The sequence below is a fragment of the Notamacropus eugenii genome, chromosome 7 (genome assembly GCF_028372415.1).
Source record: "Notamacropus eugenii isolate mMacEug1 chromosome 7, mMacEug1.pri_v2, whole genome shotgun sequence".
NCBI classification, from domain to species: Eukaryota; Metazoa; Chordata; class Mammalia; order Diprotodontia; family Macropodidae; genus Notamacropus; species Notamacropus eugenii.
In genome coordinates this window covers 32681442-32699782 of record NC_092878.1, presented here as the reverse complement: position 1 = coordinate 32699782, position 18341 = coordinate 32681442, and the positions used below count along the sequence as shown (strand labels likewise).

General features: G+C 42.5%; 1 protein-coding gene across 13 annotated transcripts in view; it reads right to left on the bottom strand.

Moving 5' to 3' along the window:
- LOC140513773 (TP53-binding protein 1-like) overlaps positions 1 to 17734 on the bottom strand; it is a 130270-nt gene extending 112536 nt beyond the window's left edge. For 10 of the 13 annotated variants that reach the window (XR_011970340.1, XR_011970338.1, XR_011970339.1 and 7 more), the window contains exon 1: positions 17509 to 17734. Coding sequence is in view for 6 of the 13 variants with exons in the window: in XM_072623748.1 (XP_072479849.1) it covers positions 17509 to 17734 (226 nt within the window). In the remaining 7 variants the exon portion in view is untranslated. Of the gene's footprint in view, positions 1 to 1858; positions 2202 to 17508 lie in introns of those variants that run through there. The other 3 variants (XM_072623753.1, XM_072623750.1, XM_072623752.1) reach the window with 3 other exon arrangements.
- Positions 17735 to 18341: the final 607 nt, after the last annotated feature.

The following is an 18341-nucleotide window of genomic DNA, read 5'->3' as shown; positions in this document are numbered from 1 at the left end:
GCATAGCAATGATAGTTGAATGTGGCAAGGAGCCTAGTGCTCTTTACACTAAACAGATTAAATCAATGCCTTCAATAGAATATTTTAAAAAATGAGGGGAAGACGGAAAAATCAGTATACTGACAAATAAGTTGATTTTTAGAACACAAATATTAGTTTTTATATATTAGTCTATGTATTTGTATAAAGTGCAATTCACAAGTTTTTGTATTAGAAACTCTTAAGTGTGAACCAGTATAAAATGTTATTGCAAATAGAAGTACAACTTTAATATTGTTCTTAGCTATCTCACCTCACATTACATTCTGAAACAATTCCAGCGGCTACTTACTCTGATTTACACTTATCTCTTAAAGACATTCATACTTACTTTATATAATATAATATGACTGTTCATTCTCATATTTGAGTAATATTCTGCATGGCTGTTTGTCCAATACAATGTGTCCACTAGTCAGTTTCTACTCTACCGACAAGATCTTAAGTATTGTTCAGCACCTAAAACATAGTATATAGATGCTTGATACACGATTTTTTTAAATTATGAAATGAATTCCTTGATTTTATGAGTGGAAAAAAAATCAAGGGCTATGTCTTGCAAAGACCTTCTCCATCTGTCAATCATTTTAGTCTTCTTTATGCATTTGTAGAACATAATGCTATCTCAAAAATATTACATGGCTCACATCACATTTCTAAATCTTTTCCTTCAATTTCTTGAAATCTTTGAAATTACTATCTCATAGGTATAAAATCTTGGGTAGAGACTGAAACAACTGAAGAGACTATCATATTGGTAAATAATCAGTAGAAACAAAAAAGTGTCAATTTAACTACCTAGTTAAAAAATGTTTTATGACATAAAGCTGACAATAGCAAAAATTAGGTTTGGGCATAATCAGATTCAATTAACTATTATGCACTCAAAAACCAGCTGTAACAAATATACACAACAGGACCACATAAAAGAAGCTGTATTAATTAATCTAAGTACACACATACACACACACACACACACACACACACACACACACACACACACACACTAGTATTTAACCAGAACTCCTCTTCAGTACTTAACCATTTCCACTGAACCATTCAGAAAACACCATTCTTTTTAAATGAACCACCCTTCCTGATAGCCCACAAAAGCCTCAGAAAATAATCACAAATACTCACTTAACCTCTATGAACTTCAGATTGAAAAACAGGAATAATAATAACATGTAGTGTGTGTGTATACACACACGCACACATGTATATATACAGAGAAAGATACACACACACTTCAAGGGGTTGTTGTAAGGTTCAGATAAAATCAAGTACATGGAGTAATCTGAAACCTTAAGGTACTATAGAAACATTAGTTATAACCAACAGTAAATCTTGACATCTTCACCATATGGCTTATCATGTGTAAAATCGAGAAGCGGCATGGACTAGCAAACAGTCAGAAAAACCTAGGTTCAGAATCTATTTTGTAGAATAGTTGCGTGATTCTGGGCAAATTACTGAAGCTCTCTCTGGGCCTGTTTCCTCCTCTGTAAAACCGTGAGTTAGAGGAGATAGTTTCTAAGTTTCTTTCTAGTTTTAAACATGCAGCTAAATGGGTGTGTGAACAAAGAGCGAGGTCTGGAGTCAGAAGATCTGTGTGATCCCAGACAAGTCACTTGACCGCTTAACCACTTAACCTCTCAGTTTCTTTCCCCTGGCACATAGGTAGCTCTAGAGATACGTTAGCTATCATCCTGTCCTCTTTTCTGGACAAAATTAATGCTCCACTTTCACCAGTTTGGTTCACAGTGACTCTTACTAGCCTTCGGATGTCCTCCCTCAGCCCTCTTCCCCCTGGTCTTACCCTAAAAGTTATCGCCCGAGACTCCTGCCGGCCGCGAGCGCTCTGGATCTTTAAGCCATAGGCGGCCTCGAGATGCTGCAGCAGGGTCAGCCTCACCAGCCTCCGGTGCCTCATTTCTGCGGGTGTCTCGCACCTCTCCGCCACTCCCCTCCTCCTCGTCCTGATCCCTTTCCACCCATTGACCTTCTCTAGCCACCACCTCTTCCACTTGCTACAAACCCTCGGTGTCACCACCTTCGCTTCAACTCCCTCTCGTCCACTTCCACGAGCCCCGCTGGGGCTCGGGCCTGCTCCTGCCACTTCCGTGTCTCCTACCCTCAATTCCAAGCCCTCAGGTCTGTTTGTCCACACCCCGCTCCTTCCCCCGCCACTGACCCTTCTCTAAGTCACTCCCCACGGACCCTTCCACGCTCCTCTCCGGTCACTCCCCACCGACTCGTCCACGCTCCTTCCCGGTCACTCGTCCACGCTCCTCCCCAGTCACTCCCCACCAACTTGTCCACGCTCCTCTCCAGTCACTCCCCACCGACTCGTCCACGCTCCTTCCCGGTCACTCGTCCACGCTCCTCCCCAGTCACTCCCCGCCAACTTGTCCACGCTCCTCTCCAGTCACTCCCCACCGACTTGTCCACGCTCCTCTCCAGTCACTCCCCACAGACTCGTCCACGCTCCTCCCGGTCACTGCCCACCAACCAGTCCCAGGCCTTCACCCCAGAAGACCTTTCCCCTAGACTCCCAGTCTCTATTTCCGGTCCCTCGGGTCTGCGGCTCTTGCGGCCCCCCGCTCGTCGCCGGTCAGGCCCTAGGCTAACGTCGCCCCAGACGCCGGAGGCCCGGCGGGCCCTGGGCCCTGGCTCCGCCGCGGACTCCTCGAGCTCCCCTCCGGACCGGTCTCGCACGCTCAGGCACCGCCCTCCGTCAGCCGGGCTGTTACCCCATCCCGGGCTGCCCACTCCGGCAGACCGGTCGCCCCCACAATCCAAATCCCAAAGCCGCGGTCTCCCGCCTCCCACTCCGCCTCCGCCGCCTAGCCAAGCACTCAGCTCCCGCTCCGCCTCCGCACCCCAGCCGAGAACTCAGCTTCGGGCCGAACGCAGCGGCTCAAACGGCCGCGCCAACGTTCGACCCGCTCTCTGATTGGGCCGCGCCATTCACAATCAGAACCCCTCCGCGGGGGCCTAACAATAGCCTGATTCGGCGGTAACGCCGTCAGCAGAACCGAAAGGGGGGAGGGGTGGGGGGAGAAAGGTAGAGCCCGGTCCTACGGCTAGTCCGACAGGTACTGCGCGTGAGCTCCCTGTAAGGGCGGAGATCCCTGGTGGACCATGGTCAGGGCCGTGCAACTCAGACCATTAATTAAGGGCTAGGCGCAGGGCGGGGACTCCACCCACGTGCTCCCGTCCCGGGCAGGACGCCGAGGTTTGGACCGGGCTCCTGCAGCCTTGAGCGCTACACCGCCCTTAAGGCCCCTCCATGGTCGGGGGGGGGGGGGCAGGGGGGAGGCTGGAGGTGCCATGAGGGGGTGCCTGATCATGCGCGTGCCATGCAACCCCTTTGAGCCCCAGCTTCTCCCCTGTAAAGCGGGGTTCGGTGTGGTCTCCAAAGACAAGGGAAGGCTCCAAGCTTAGGCTTGTATTAGAAGGTGTGGGGAGACAGACTTGGGGGCCACTAGAGGCTTATCACAAATACCCAGAGGTGATCCGCAGGGATGCTGCTCCCCACAATCCTGCAGCCCCACGCAGCGTGCTGGTCCAAAGTCCCGCCTTGCAGCGCTCTCAGGACAGGTTGTCAGGCGTGTCCAACCCTTCATGACCCCTCTCTGGGGGTTTTGGCAAAGATACTGGAGGGATTTGCCATTTCCTTCTTACTCATTTGACAGAGGTGGAAACTGAGGTCCATGAGGTTAAGTGACTTGCCCAGAGCTAGTAAGCAATCTAAAAGCCTCTAAAGCCCTTTTCAAAGGAGAGATTTTAATATCCCAAACGAAGCCTGGAAGGAAACATAAAGGCAGTGCCCATTAGACTTTTCTCCAGGGATCAGTCTTGTGCAAAGCACTTTGGGGAAGGAAAGGAGCTGGAAGAAATTGGGGATTTAAAAATTTGTGACCAGAGAGATACGACTTATCTTATCTCTGAGAGAGGTCTGCTCCAGTGGAGGCACCCAAAGAAACTGGGGATTATGTACTCAAACCTCTTAAACTAGCCTAAGAGCTACTTATCTTTTTGCAGCTCTACGGGAAGATATGCTGGCAGTATGGGAGGTCTCTGCTAAACACACCATTTCTCTAAGCACCACTAGGCAGAATTTACTTAGGCTCCTGTTAGCTTATGGAGGTAGCCCAACTCTAACTCTGCCTGCCCCAAGAGTTGGCGGTGTTGATTAATATCTGGTCTAATATTGTAGGAAAACCACCTGATTTGAAGTCTATGTGGGAGTTCAAAGTGCATCTCTGTTACTACTTGTATGGCCACGGACAAACACTTAACCTCTTTGGGCCTCAGATTCCATCTTTAAAATGAAACAGTAGAACCAGTTGATTCTATGAGCTTTTTAAGGTCTCTTCTAGCATTAATAGAGTTCGAATTCAGCTTGCCCACCTATACTCTGTAAAGGAGATATCATCAGTCTCCTAAGAGGAGGTAGGATGGAAGCCAAATGAGGTTGGGTGGTCCCTGGGGGAGATCAACTGGAGTTCTTAAAAGCAACAAAGGGTGGGAAGCAGCACTTTATTAATCATTATTGTTACTCATTGTTGTGATTTCTAAAACCACAGGTAAATTAAGGCATTTTCTCTGGCTGTCTCCCGTCCTTGGAATGCTATCCTTCCTCCGCTTCACCTACTGACTTCTCGGACTTCTCAACTAAAATTCCATCTTTTTTTTCCTATTTTTAAAATATATTTATTTTTCGTTTACAACATTCAGTCCCACAAGCTTTTGAGTTTTAAATTTTCTCCCCCTCCATACGCTCCCCAAGATGGCATGCAATCTGATATAGGCTGTCCATATACATTCATATTAGACATATTTTCATTTTAGTTATATTGTAAAGAAGAATTATAACCAACGGAATGAACCATGAGAAAGAAGAAACAAAACAAAAGAGAGACAGCAAATAGTCTGCTTCCATCTGCATTCAAATGCCACAATTCTTTCTCTGGATGTGGATAATATTTTCCATCATGAGCCTTATGGAGTTGTCCTAGAACCTTGCCTTGCAAGAGCCAAGTCTATCAAAATTAGCCTTCACACAATGTAGCTATAACTGTATACAGTGTTATCCTCTTTCCACTCCCCTCATTCAGCTCATATTCCATCTTTTATAAGGAGGTTTTCTCAGCCTCAATTCTAGTACCTTCTTTCTGGTAATTATTTCTTATTTGTCCCATATATAGCTTCTTTGTATATATTTGTTTACATGTCTCCTTAGAAGATTCTGGAGGGTAGAAGCTGTCGTTTGCCTTTTTGCATCCCCAATGCTTAGCATAGTGCCTGACATATTATAGGTGCTTAGTAAATGTTGATTGATTGTAAATTGGGAAGTGAGGAAAAAGAGTTCTCTAAAGTAGGCATTCTTAAGCTGGAGTCTGAAGTTTTGTCTGTTTTTACTATTTTGAAATTTGTATTTCAAAATAATGGGTTTTATTTGCAATCCCTATGTATTTTATTTTATGCATTTAAAAACATTATTCTGAGAAGGGGTCCATAGGCTTCACTAGATTGCCACACACAAAAAGTTAAGAACCTCTGCTTTATAAAGAAAAAAACTTATGAGGAAGCATCCTGTCCCAGTTTCCTGATTATCTCAGTTGTAAAATCCCTGTTCATGACTTTTTTGAGGGGACCATTTTTCTAAATTGCAAAGGGAGAGAAAACAGTTTAGAATCAGTAAAAGTGCTTTGCAATTTCCCAAATAGAATCCAGTTTGATTTCTTCCTCCTATCCAATTCTGGGTTTAGGCAATTGTTTATGTCCAGTGTCTATCACAAAAAAAAAAAAAAAAAGATGGATTAATTCCATGTGCCATCTCTCCAGTTAAGTATCATGATCTTGATCTGTGCAATATACATGCTTCATCCATGTCTGTGTGGACTGCTAAGACAATCTTTTAAGAAGCTATTGAGTATCTTGGTTCATTCATTCAACAAAGAATTTATCAAATACCTATGAACTGCCCCCACTACATTATATGAGTCCCTTCCCTCAGGCAACTTACAGGCTATTAGAGAGAAACATGGGTCTTTTCTCAGGCTTCATGCTTCTTGACCTCTCTGTAAACTTTGAGCCTGTGTTTACCTTCTTCTCCTTTTCTGGGATACTTTCTTCTGGTACTCCTCCTTCCTAATTGACCACCCCTTTTGCTCTTCTTTGCTGGAGCTTCATCCAAATCATACCCACTTACCACAGATGTGCCATAGCTATCTGTCCTGGGCCCTCTTCCTCTTCTTTTACTTGGTGATTTTGTTAGTTTCCATGGATACAATGATTATTTCTATGCTGGTGATTAAGAAAAATCTACTTTATCCCACATTAACCTCTCTTCTGACCTCCAGTCTTACATCTCCAGCTGCCTATTATTGGACATCTCAAACTGGACATCCCATAGATATCATAAACTCAGCATGTCCAAAACCGAACTCATTATCTTTACCTCCAAACTGAATCCTCTTCCTAACTTTCCTTGTGCTTTGTAGAGTGTCACTAGTCTTCCAGTCACTTAGGAAGAAGGATTGGTCCAAATCTGAGAGGAATTTGCCTGTATTACAACCCTGAGGGGAGCAGTTGTACCATCTGGCAGTTTCCTTTTTAAAATAATTATTATTGTTATCCAGGTGCTAGGTTCAGCTGTTTACATGCTGTCAAAAGAGTACAAGTGATGTCGCTGTTTTTCAATTTCAGTGCCCTGGGCCAAACTTGATTTTCCACACCTTGGTTATAACACTGCCTTGTGCTGTTTCACTTTGTTTTTTATTAACGTCTGATAAAGTAACAAATGGCATACTTATCAAATTTTCAGATGACAAAGTTAGAAAGAATAACTAACATATTGGAGGACAGGTTTGAGAAAGATCTCTTTAGTATAGAACTGTTGTGGTTTCATGATAATGTTGTGGTAGAACTATCTCAAAAAATTCAGTCAGACCATCTCTAATCCAAGCATAGACATTTCTTGAGATTGATGCTTCCTAGGAAGCCCAAGAGGGCCCAGCAACTTCAGAGAAAGCAAGATGGATTTTTATAGGGTGAAGATGCGATTACGTAACAAATTATGAATATTAAGAAGACAGGAGGAGTTTGTTAAGGATTAGGTTATAGGGGAGGAGTCCCAGCCACGGTCGAATTGTGTATGCAAATACCTACAATGCATACAGAAAAATCCATGGCAGGGTATGAATGTATGATAATGACATAATGGGCCTCTCTATGTCATAGGTTCACCGAAAGGATAGATTTTGCTGTTACCGAGCAGGTGCTTACTTAGAGAAAGTTCCTTCTGTTGTTTTGGGGTCCACATCCTGCATGGGCATCCTGGTGGTGCTGCTTTCTGATTGGCCAAGGATGGTCCTGTCTGAGACTAGATGGATGTGGTTGTGGTTGAGTGCATGAATACACCTGCTGTTTCTGTGGGAAGTATGAGGAATGGGTCTGGAACCAGTGACTGGCTAGAGACAGTGACTGGGATCTCATCTCAGGGACACTGCTGCTGTTCTGTGAGACATAGGAGTTCATGGACACACCTGTTCTAGTGAGCAGTGAGGCATATATAAAGAAGTTCGGATATTGAGTTAGGGATGGGGGAGTGGTGAAGTAGGGGTAATGGGACTGTAAGGAAGTTAGAATATTGGGGGTGGGGGCAGCTTTATTAGGATTCCATCCAAACTGACAACTTACTCCTCTACTCAGTTCTCTGGAAAAACAAATGAAACTTGTGAACCATCCTTCACTTAACAGCAATTTCTTCATGCCTTGTAGCTTCCTTTATAGCAAGAATGGAATCACCTCCCTGATGTCATGGTCCTCTTGGAGAATGAGGGACAAACAATGACAAATTTTGATCCCTGAAACTTTTTTTTTCCCTTAAGCACCTGACAACGCCCAATCACTCTGGCCCTCATTGACTAGAGAATGATAGGTCCCAGGCCACTCCCTACTTGGTCATTGTTTGGATCCTGATGGTCTCAGAGTGAACGTAGACAGCAGTGAGGAGTCAGACAAGAACAACAAAGTTTTCAGATCAGCGTTACAAACATTAATCTGTTGGTTCTCTAAATGTGTGATCTTGTCTAATGAGTCAATATATTGAAACAACTGACTTGCATTTATACTGACACTATTGCTTGCTATTGTTTCTCCTTGGTTCTTGAAGAGGATCATGACTCCAGGAAAATGATGCTACCACAGGCAAGTGAATTGGATATAGGGAGGGAGGGCTGTGCCAAGTCACCAGCCTCACTTTCTTCTCCAGAGCCATCTATAGATCAGGATGACTAGAGATGGCCCTAGATGCAGTAGAGACTTTGGCCTTTCTAAGCTAAGGTCTTTAACAGGTCTCAGTTTGACTGAGGCAATGCCTGTTCACTGATAAAGAAATGAGGCAGAGAATGGGCTCTTTACCTCATCAAAAAAAAAAAAAAAAAAAAAAAAAAAAAAAAAAAACCAAACAAACCCCAGATCCCAGTCTGGAAGGGAAATGAACAAAATTGTTTGGTAATTCAAACATTCTTTCACCTTGTCATTTTTTAGGGCTAGGGTGAAAACTGATCTTTTCCAATCCTGTGGCTACTGTTGAGTTTTTCAAATTTGCCAACATACTGAATGGAACACTTTAACAGCATCATCTCTTAGAATTTTAAATAATTCAACTGAAATTCCATCACCCTTACTAGTATTCCTGTTAGCAATTCTTCTCCTTCTCCAAGATGTCTGGCTCTAGATCAGTAACCATACCATTATCACTGAGGTTAAAGATCTTTCTTGAATACTCCTTCTGTATATTCTTGCCACCTCTTTTTTTATCTCTTCTACTTCTCATAAGTCCCTACCATTTTTATTTTTTTACCATATCCATTTTTGCATGAAACATTCCCTTGATATATCTACTTTTCTTGAAGACATCTCTTGTCTTTTCCATTTTATTGTTTTCTTCTATTTCTTTGCATTGTTCATTTAAGAAAACCTTATCTGTCCTTGGTATTCTCTGGAATTCTGCATTCAGTTGGACATATCTTTCCTTTTCTCTTTTACCTTTCACTTTCCATCTTTCCTCAGCTATTTGTAAAGCCTTATTAGACAGATATTTTGCTTTCTTGCTTTTCTTTTTCTCTGGGATATTTTTGTCCCTGCCCCTGTACAATATTGTGATCCTCTGTCCATAGTTCTTTAGGCACTCTTTCTACCAGCTCTAATCCCTTAAATCTATTCATCACCTCTACTTCGTATTCTTAAAATATATTGCTTAGGTCATACCTATGGGGTCTGATGGTTTACCCTACTTTCTTCAATTTAAGTTTAAATTTTGCAACAAGAATCTCACGATCTAAGTCACAGTGAGCTCTAAGTCATGTTTTAATTGACTATAGAGTTTCTCCACCTTTAGCTGCAAAGTATATAATCAGTCGGATTTCAATATTGACCATCTGTGTTGTCCATGTGTAGAATCACCTTTTGGATTGTTGTAAAAAAGTGTTTGCTCTGACCAGTGAGTTATCTTGACAAAACTCTGTTAGTCTCCGTCCCACTTCATTTGTACTCCAAGACCAAACTTACCTGTTATTCCAGTTATCTTTTGATTTTGTGCTTAAGCATTCCAATCCCCTGTGATGTAGGTGACATCTTTTTTGGTTGTTGTTTTTAGAAGATGTTGTAGGTCTTCAGAGAACTGAGCAGTTTTGGCCTCTTTGGAATCAGTGGCTGGAACATAGACTTGTAGATCTGAAAACTACGTGATGCTTAACCCACTTGATCCCTTTCTCATGCTCCCATCACCATCATCACAGAAATGGAAGGGGGCCACATATTAGTCAGGACTATTTTGCATTTTTACCTCTTTGGTGCCTGGGTCACCATGGCCAAAGAATTCATCACTTTATGGCCAAACTTCTGGTAATGTCTCCTCATACTTTGCTGTTCCTCATGGAGCAGACACAATCTGTTATCCAAATCATACTCAAAGTTTTTCCTGGTTGTTTGAATATGCCAATGCTTATGCTACCTGACATAGTCTTCAAGAACCCAGTGTTACCTCCATACCATGATGCAGCATCACACTATGATTTCTGTAGAGGAATGCGGAGACATAAAAAATAAGAAATATTATTTGCTTTAGATCTCACTATCTGTTAAGTCCAGTAGGTATTTAGGGAGACACTTGAGATAGGTTGTGATCCCCAATCAGATACTGTACATGGTTCATGAGAGGACTGATATTGTCTGTGGGTAAATAGAACAGAAAGTATTGTGATGAGGTCTCTCTATGCTTTAAGCATTTTTTCTCTGGGGAGTACATAATAGGGAATCTGTGTGAAAAAATGTTGTTGCATATTTTCTTCCAGTTGAGGAGGGAAACGAGAGGAGGGGGGGAAAAGCACAATTCAAGGAGAGGAAAGAAAGTTAGAGATGGCTGGGTGAGGAGTTTAATTACCCTGGCCATCTAAGACCCTGTCATACTGTTGCCCCCTGAGACTTTACCTTGAGCCTAGACTGTAGAGGACTTGACCAGAAGTCTGGTAAAGCAGAGGAAGGCAGTGGAGTTAGACTGAGGAAGCTGCCTGATCAAACTGCCAATCCAGAAACATATGGCTGAGATAAAATTGCCAGTAGAATCCTTGTGTATATGTGAGTGCCCATGTTTTTGTGAAGGAAAGAAAGGAAACTAGCAATGTTGTGCCTTTCTAGTTGAAAATAGGTAAGTCTTTAAGAATTACACATAAACAGCCCACTCTAATGCATTCTCTCTTCTCACTGAGGCTCAAGTCACTCTATTTTGTCCCAAATAATAAATATGTGCCTGAGGAAGATAGCATATAACTTCAGGTATGATTTAAAAAAAATTCCACTTTCAAAATAAATAAAATAGAAGGTATTTAAATTGCTAAAATATTTCTGAATCTATTAAATAACAGTTCTTATACAGGTTAACTGTGGATTATTTAAGCAAATAAGTTCAAAATCTACTTAGGGCAGGCATTCTTAACCTTTCTGTTTCAAGGACTTGGGTAGTGATCTGGTAGAATCCTGGTCCCCTTTCTCAGTATAATGTTTTTAAATGCACAAAATGAAATACATATGATTATGAAGGAAACAAACCATATTGAAATAAAGTTAACAAAATATTTAAAAGAAAAGAAAGCAACTTCATGGACCCCAGGTTAAGAACTCCTGACTGGGGTCATGAGCTTTTCTAATTGTTGAAGAGAATGGATTTTGCCTCTCTTCCAATTAACTGCCCACTTTTTCATTGAATTCCACACCTGTGAAATGGCCCACTATACTTGGATAGAATTCCAAATAAATTTTATGATCCATGAGGAACTGTGTCATTTTTCATCTTTGCATCTTGAGCATGTAACACTCATAGTAAATGCCTGAATAAATGCTGTCGATTCATCTTAGTATCCTAAAGAACTGGAACAGTGTCTTGTCCACTGTAGGCGGTCAATAACTATTGATGACAACGATGTCCCAGAAGAGGTTTTGTATGAATGGCCACTATGTTCACCAGTGGATCTCCCATTGTTTATGAGGAGTGTATGTGTTCTCAGTGTTTCCATTCACTATACTATCCACTTATATAACCAAGCTAGATCATCTAGTAGTAAAGTTAAATAGAATTAACAATGATAAGCAATAGAAGTTCATATCTCTGTCATTTACACAAGTCATTTAACTTCTTTAGGTCTTGATTTCTTCATCTGTAAGATGACAAAGTGTTTAAGGTCATGTCTAGCTCTTTGGGTTGGATTCTGTGATCCTTCAGACTCACTTTTACGTCAATTGAAGCAGAAGCATATTAGAGCCAGCTGATACTTTGACAAACAATTGTTAAATGATCAGTGCGAGCCCTTACAACTCAGAAATCAGCAAATACTACAAATCAGGACTTGATTTCATGTTCTGTCTAGACATAAGAAAGTGATGGAGAAAATATTAATAATGTTAATAATGTTAACAATGTCCATAAATATTAATGATGCAAATTAAACTTTAAAGTGTCATGCACACTTCTTTTTCCTTAGAAGACTGGTAGTTAAACATTTACCAGCACACAGTAAACAGGTTTTGCCAACACAATAGACGTCTATGTCAATTTTCACTGAATATTCTGCCGTGTAAGCAGGTCAGATTTTTGTGAAAAGCAATCCCTGTAGCTTCTATCTCTTGGACTAATCATCTTTTTTATCTTTTCTCATAGTTTTTCCTTCCTTCTTATCTCTTTAAAACCTGACTAAAAGTATGTCTTTTCTACCTGACCCTTTCCTTAAGTTTTCCTTCATCATTTACTTGCATGACACTCAGTGTATGTAACAAACGCTGATTTGCAGGTCATTGTGGTGGGTACCACTGGAAAGGCTTTTGAGGAGCACAGTCTTCTGGATCTTAAAGAACAAAAAAAAAAAGGAACTAGTTTGCACAATCTATTTCTCATGTTTTTTTACTCTACGTAAGACAGAACCTGTTATCTTACTGAATTTGAGACTATTTCCTTTTTATTTTGCTTTCTCAGCATTTCATAATTTGGCTGACTGTGCCACACCTATTTCTAATAATAGCATCCAGCATTTATATAGCATTTTAAGGTTTGCAAAGTACTTCACAAATCTTATCTCTTTTGATCCTCATAACTCTGGGAGGCATATGCTATCATTATCCCCATTATATAGATAAGGAAACAGGTGGAGAGAGGATAAGTGACTTACACACAGTGTAAATAGGATTAAAACTCAGGTCTTCCTGACTCCAAGTGCAGTCCTCTTTCCACTAGCTATCTAGGTTTTAAGGGTTTGACATAATAAATACAGTAGAGAAAAGCTGTAAGGAGGTCAGAGGCTTGTGCCTGGACTTTTGGGGAATTCTCAGTGAATAAAGTTTTGGAGAGATACCTAGAAAAGACACGTTTTAATGTGACTATCTCCCTAAAAAGATGCTAGAGGTGATCACCTATACTCCACACTTTTTGGATGCTGTGACCATTTTCTCCTTAGGCTTATAGTCTAGGAAATGCAGAAGATAAAAGTGGAGAAGAGTTGGGTGTATCCTAGTTTTAGAGCTAAGATGACTTAATCAAACCTCAGTATCATGATTTAGCAATGATAATTATAAAATAAAATAGTCTAGAATTTTCTGACAAACTCATCAAACAAAAAAAGTAGACTTTACATGTTTTTTAAAATGCCTATGAAGAAGCAGAGACTCATCTATCCTCTGTACGTTACAAATGCCCAAACCAACAAATCCTGAAATTGAAGACCATTAGTTAAGTTGGACTTGTCTCTCTCTATTGCATAGAACAGATGACCAGATTCATACAATTCACTTTGCAAGTCATGGCATCATGTTCCTGATGTCAAGGTCCTCTTCAATAATAAAGGACAAATCACATACAATACAAGGCCAGATGACACTTGGAATCAGAAGACACAAAAATTTAGGAGGTAAGAACTTAAAGGACTATATATATTAAAATAGGTCAAGAAAAATTATTTTGTGATAAACAATAAAACTCCATTAAAATGATGATGTCAAGGCAAATTCATGCTACATACAGGGTTTTTTTTTTTTTTTGTATTAGTATAGATTTACTCTGTGCTACATGATCTGACACCATGAATGACTGAATTTGTAGCGTATATAAGGGCGAGATTTTATTTTCATTATGGGCATGAAGAATTTTTCCCCCTTAAAACTGATTGTTTGGAAATGTAAACCTGTACTTAGAATCATTTATTTAGAGCTAGAAGGGGCCTGGAAGGTCATCTAATCTAACCCTCTTTTTACAACTGAGAAAACTGAGGCACAAAGGAATTAGGTGACTTGTCCAAGATCATACAAGTAAGAAGTGACAGTGAGAATTTGAACCCAGATTCTCTGAGTCTAGAACCAGTGCTCTTTCCACCATACCAGGCTACTCTCAATGAATTAGACTTATTTTTAATTACCTTTGTTTTTGATGAATAAAAAATGAGATCTATTATGAATTTGCTTTTCTAGGACTGAGTATTGTACAAAATCATTTTTATTTTGTAAGCAACAAAGGTGATACCTGCCTTCATGATTCATTCCTGTCATCCAGCACAGAAGTTCACCTCTCACCCACCTCACCCCCCACATACACTCACAAACTCTAAAAAGAAATGATTTTTTTTTCCAACGTAGTGTTCTGGATTAGTCATTTCTGAGATATGATTCCTTCATAAGATTCATTGTAGACAATGCTACTTCCCAACATTACCTCTCAGACAGAACAGTTGTATCTCTGCTAGTATATAAAATATCCTTTATATATAGTACATAGTAGTAGTATAGTAGTATGCTGTCTGAAATATTTAGTACATAAAACAAAATCTTTAAGCAGACAGAAAGGGAAATGCCCTTGCAACACATTTAATTTCTATCTTTGGTGTTAAGATAATTTTTCTAGATAAATTGTTTTTGATTCTGGAGTGTTAGAAAGTCTGGAGATATGTCACCATTTCTCCATATATTTATTTAACACAGTGTTCCAACAGAGAGCTTCAATTTGGAAGACAGAGGCAGAAGACCAGGACTGCGATCCTAACACATAATCAGATCGGAGCTAAGAGCCTGAAAGTCTCATACTCCTGAGTCCTAGTTAGAAACTGCACAAAGATAAGGAAATGAATCGTGTTTCTAGTGTTCTCCAGTGTGGCCACTTTAGTAAGGGCCTGCAGAGATCCTATTATTCAACACACATGCACCAACACACATGCACAAACACACATACAACACACACACACACACACACAACACACCAAACTTTCATTTAACAGAGTTTGCCTTTCTATGAATTTTAGATTTCTCTAGACTGGATCCTGCAAGTTAATAGTTTCTCTCTCAAAAAAGCTATGGGATTTAAAAAAACAATGAACATTATCAAACCCATAAAATGTAAAATGAAAATGCTAAGCTCCATTGTAACCTTAAGGTTTTTCTTTTTTAAAGTGGTCACAGTTGTGAAGAAGCCTTAAATAAAATTTCATGCTCAAAATGAAACAGTAGTTTGCCAAGGAAGATTAGTTAATTCAGCTGCATTGCTTTAGACTTTAGATTGCATGCTAGATAGGGACTGAATTTGAATCATGCTCCTACTTGGGTACATTGGAAAGTTTTTCAGATAAATCCTTGGAATTCATCTCACTCTTGAAGAGTTTTCTTAATCTTTTTCATTCTAGTTGTTTTACTTATGTGGATAGACAGAAAGAAACACTCCTCCAGGGCCTATAGGGCAATTTAAACATAAAATAACACAATGGATTGATTTAATCAACTGCTTTCGTGGCAGCCTCACTTTGGGGGAAATAAACAACCATTCATAAACATCACCTAGATTTACTGCTTCAATCGGAAGATTTCATAACCGATTCTGGCCTCTGCAGTGAAAGACCTACCAAAGTCTTAACAATGAAACACTTCTGGGTTTTGTTGTAAGTGTTGTTGTCATTAAAAGGCTTACAGATTCCGCTAGTGGAGAGCTTGAAGTGGGAACAAAGGAAGGACACAAGAAACCCCAGCAGGGAAGCAATTCGTTTCTGATTCTGCAACCAAGAGGTAAACTTCCCTAAGGAAAAGTGATTTTGGTGCCTTCACACACTCTCTCTCTCTCTCTGTCTCTCTGTCTCTGTCTCTGTCTGTCTCTCTGTTTCTCTGTCTCTGTCTCTCTCTCTGTCTTTGTCTCTGTCTCTCTCTGTCTCTTTCTCTGTCTCTCTCTCTCTCTCTCTCTCTCTCTCTCTCTCTCTCTCTCTCTCTCTCTCTCTCTCTCTCTCCCCACCCCCACCCCCCAATCCAGTTAAGGTACCTATGCTTTCTTTAAGTCTCCATGACCGAGTTAGATGAGTTAAGGTGAGTTATATCTGGAAAGCCCATTCCTAGATAATGCAGAAAGGAGGACACAGATAGCATTTTGATTTTCCCTTAACATCAACGCATTAAGGAAGTAGCCTAGCACAGAAGAGAGAGGTCAGACTCGGGAGTCAGATAATACCTGAGTTCATACAATGTGACCTTGGGCAAAGCCCCTAACTTTTCAGCGCATTAGGCGACTCTCTAAAACCAACGAATTGCCGATCTGCACCATTGGAGTGGTTTTTCGCGACTGGAAGATCCCCACTCTTGAAATCACAAGTTCCAGTTAAACAAGGGGATGGGTTGGGGAGATTAGTTTCGACATTGGTTTGTATTAACCCCTAGGCAACTGAACTTTCTACGGGGTTGTTTGTAAAGGTTTGACCAGATCGGGCCTGCCCAGAAGACGAGTTCCTGAGACGATTTGGGACTGCAAAAGTGCCCGGAGCTCCAGGTTTTCTGGTGAAACAGAATCTTTCCCCCCAGATTTCCTGTCACCGCTTCTTATCTAGAGCATGAGCGGCGACTACCCCTTTGAGTGACAGTCTAGGGGGAAAGGGAACAGGGAAGACGGGGTTTGGGATGCGCATCTACAACTTTTAACAGTACCTTCCAATATGTACACGAGTAAGACCGAGCATTTCAGTGGGAGAGGGAGAAAATGTCATCTAGGGCTGGACTAAGTGTGGGGCTAAGTGGAGATCCTGGAATCTCCAACTTTGTGCACCTCTAGGGGCTTCTGGCTCACTTTGGTTTAAAAGCGCACACACGTTCCCCTGAGCCAGTCGCCTTTTACCTGGTGCGCAAAGGCACAGGTGAAAGGTTCTCTCACTGCGCCTACTACATTCGCACGACCTTTCGGTTTTTCCTTCTCCCAGCTCTCCAACTTTGCTCAACCAGTAAGAGATAGGAGACTGGCGCCAACGGACACACATACCACACACATACACACACACACACACACACACACACAGTACATCACGCATACACTGTAGCACGCACAAAAACACACGCACAAGCACACCTGAGAAGCTCACATTCTCCTTCCCCTCTTTCTTTCACCCACCATCACTGCCGCCACCGCCTCACTATCGAGTCCTCTGACTCAATCCCTTCTGTGCCCAGATCGGAAAGGATGATCACCCAGACTGAACCCCAAGTCTCAAGTCTTCCCCAATAAGGCGCTGCTTCCCAGCGCCTTTTCCTAACGGATGGGGTGTCTTCCCTCCTTTTAGGGGAACAAGAGACGGTCTGAGAAAGTGGAAAACCAGTAAGGTGTAGGAAAGCGGAACAGGCGCTTCCTCGACAGGCTTGACCTCCACGCGTTTCCACTGCAGAGAAGGAACCTGCAGCTCGGGACAGTTCCTTCTCTGGAGCTCACAGTCCTTCTCGGGATCGTGGCTGTCAGCAGACAGCTCTGCCCGAGGAGAGCAAGGAAGGAGGATCCCAGCATGGATTGGGGGCTGTGGGGTGCGCTGATGGAAGGGCTCGAGATTCACTAGAGGAAAGCTCTCCTTGTGGGGTCTGCGTCCAAGCAGGACCTGGAACTGGCATCTGTCGGGTTAAACTCACCTGTTCCGAAGCGTCCTTTTATTTTCTCTTCTCTTTGTGACCTGGGGGTTTTGTAAGTCTTCCTGAGTCGCTGGGACTGCCCCAGGGGCTGATTCCGCGCCCCCCGACCCCCCCTGGGGCGGCACACCCGGCTAGCTTGGGAGCTGCGACTGTGTCTGCGCGGCTGGATTGGCCCCCGAGTCCATGGAGGGCGCGCCGAGTGCCTCAGCATCTCGGCGTCTCCCATTTAAATGTCCGCCGGCTGCACGCCGCGCTCCTGGGCCTCGCCACATCATTGGCCAGGCGCCGCCCGGCCCGGCCCGCTATTCCGCCCCCTTTTCCCGTTACTGAGTCCCCCTCCTTTCTTCTCTCCCCATACAGCCCCCCTCCCCGGCTCCCAGCGGGGACCCCTACCAGACTGAACCCGCCTCCTTTTCTCCTCCCTCCCCAAAGCCCCCTCCCTCTACCTGGGCCAGCGGGGAGAGGTCACCCCAGGGGACCGCTCCTGGAATGCACAGCAAATCACATTTTCCGCTCCCGTTAGAAGGGGAAGATCGGTAGGAAATCCCCCAGCCTTCCCACCCCCCTCATTTTCTCCTCCCCTGGCCCCAGAGCTTTGCCTTTCTCTGCTTCTGAGGTTTCTTTCATTGCCCTGTGGCTCCCTACATCCCTGTCGCTCGCGATCTCATGATAGAGGAAATCGGTGTCACGACAGAGGATGCGGTCATTTTCGTCCAACTTAAGATCGATCAGAGAAAGCGGGACCCTGAGGGCTCGGGGATCCCAGGGGGTTGATTCTAGGCCCCCAGATTTGAAATGGACCTCAAAGACCCTCTTAGGCACCAACAACTCAA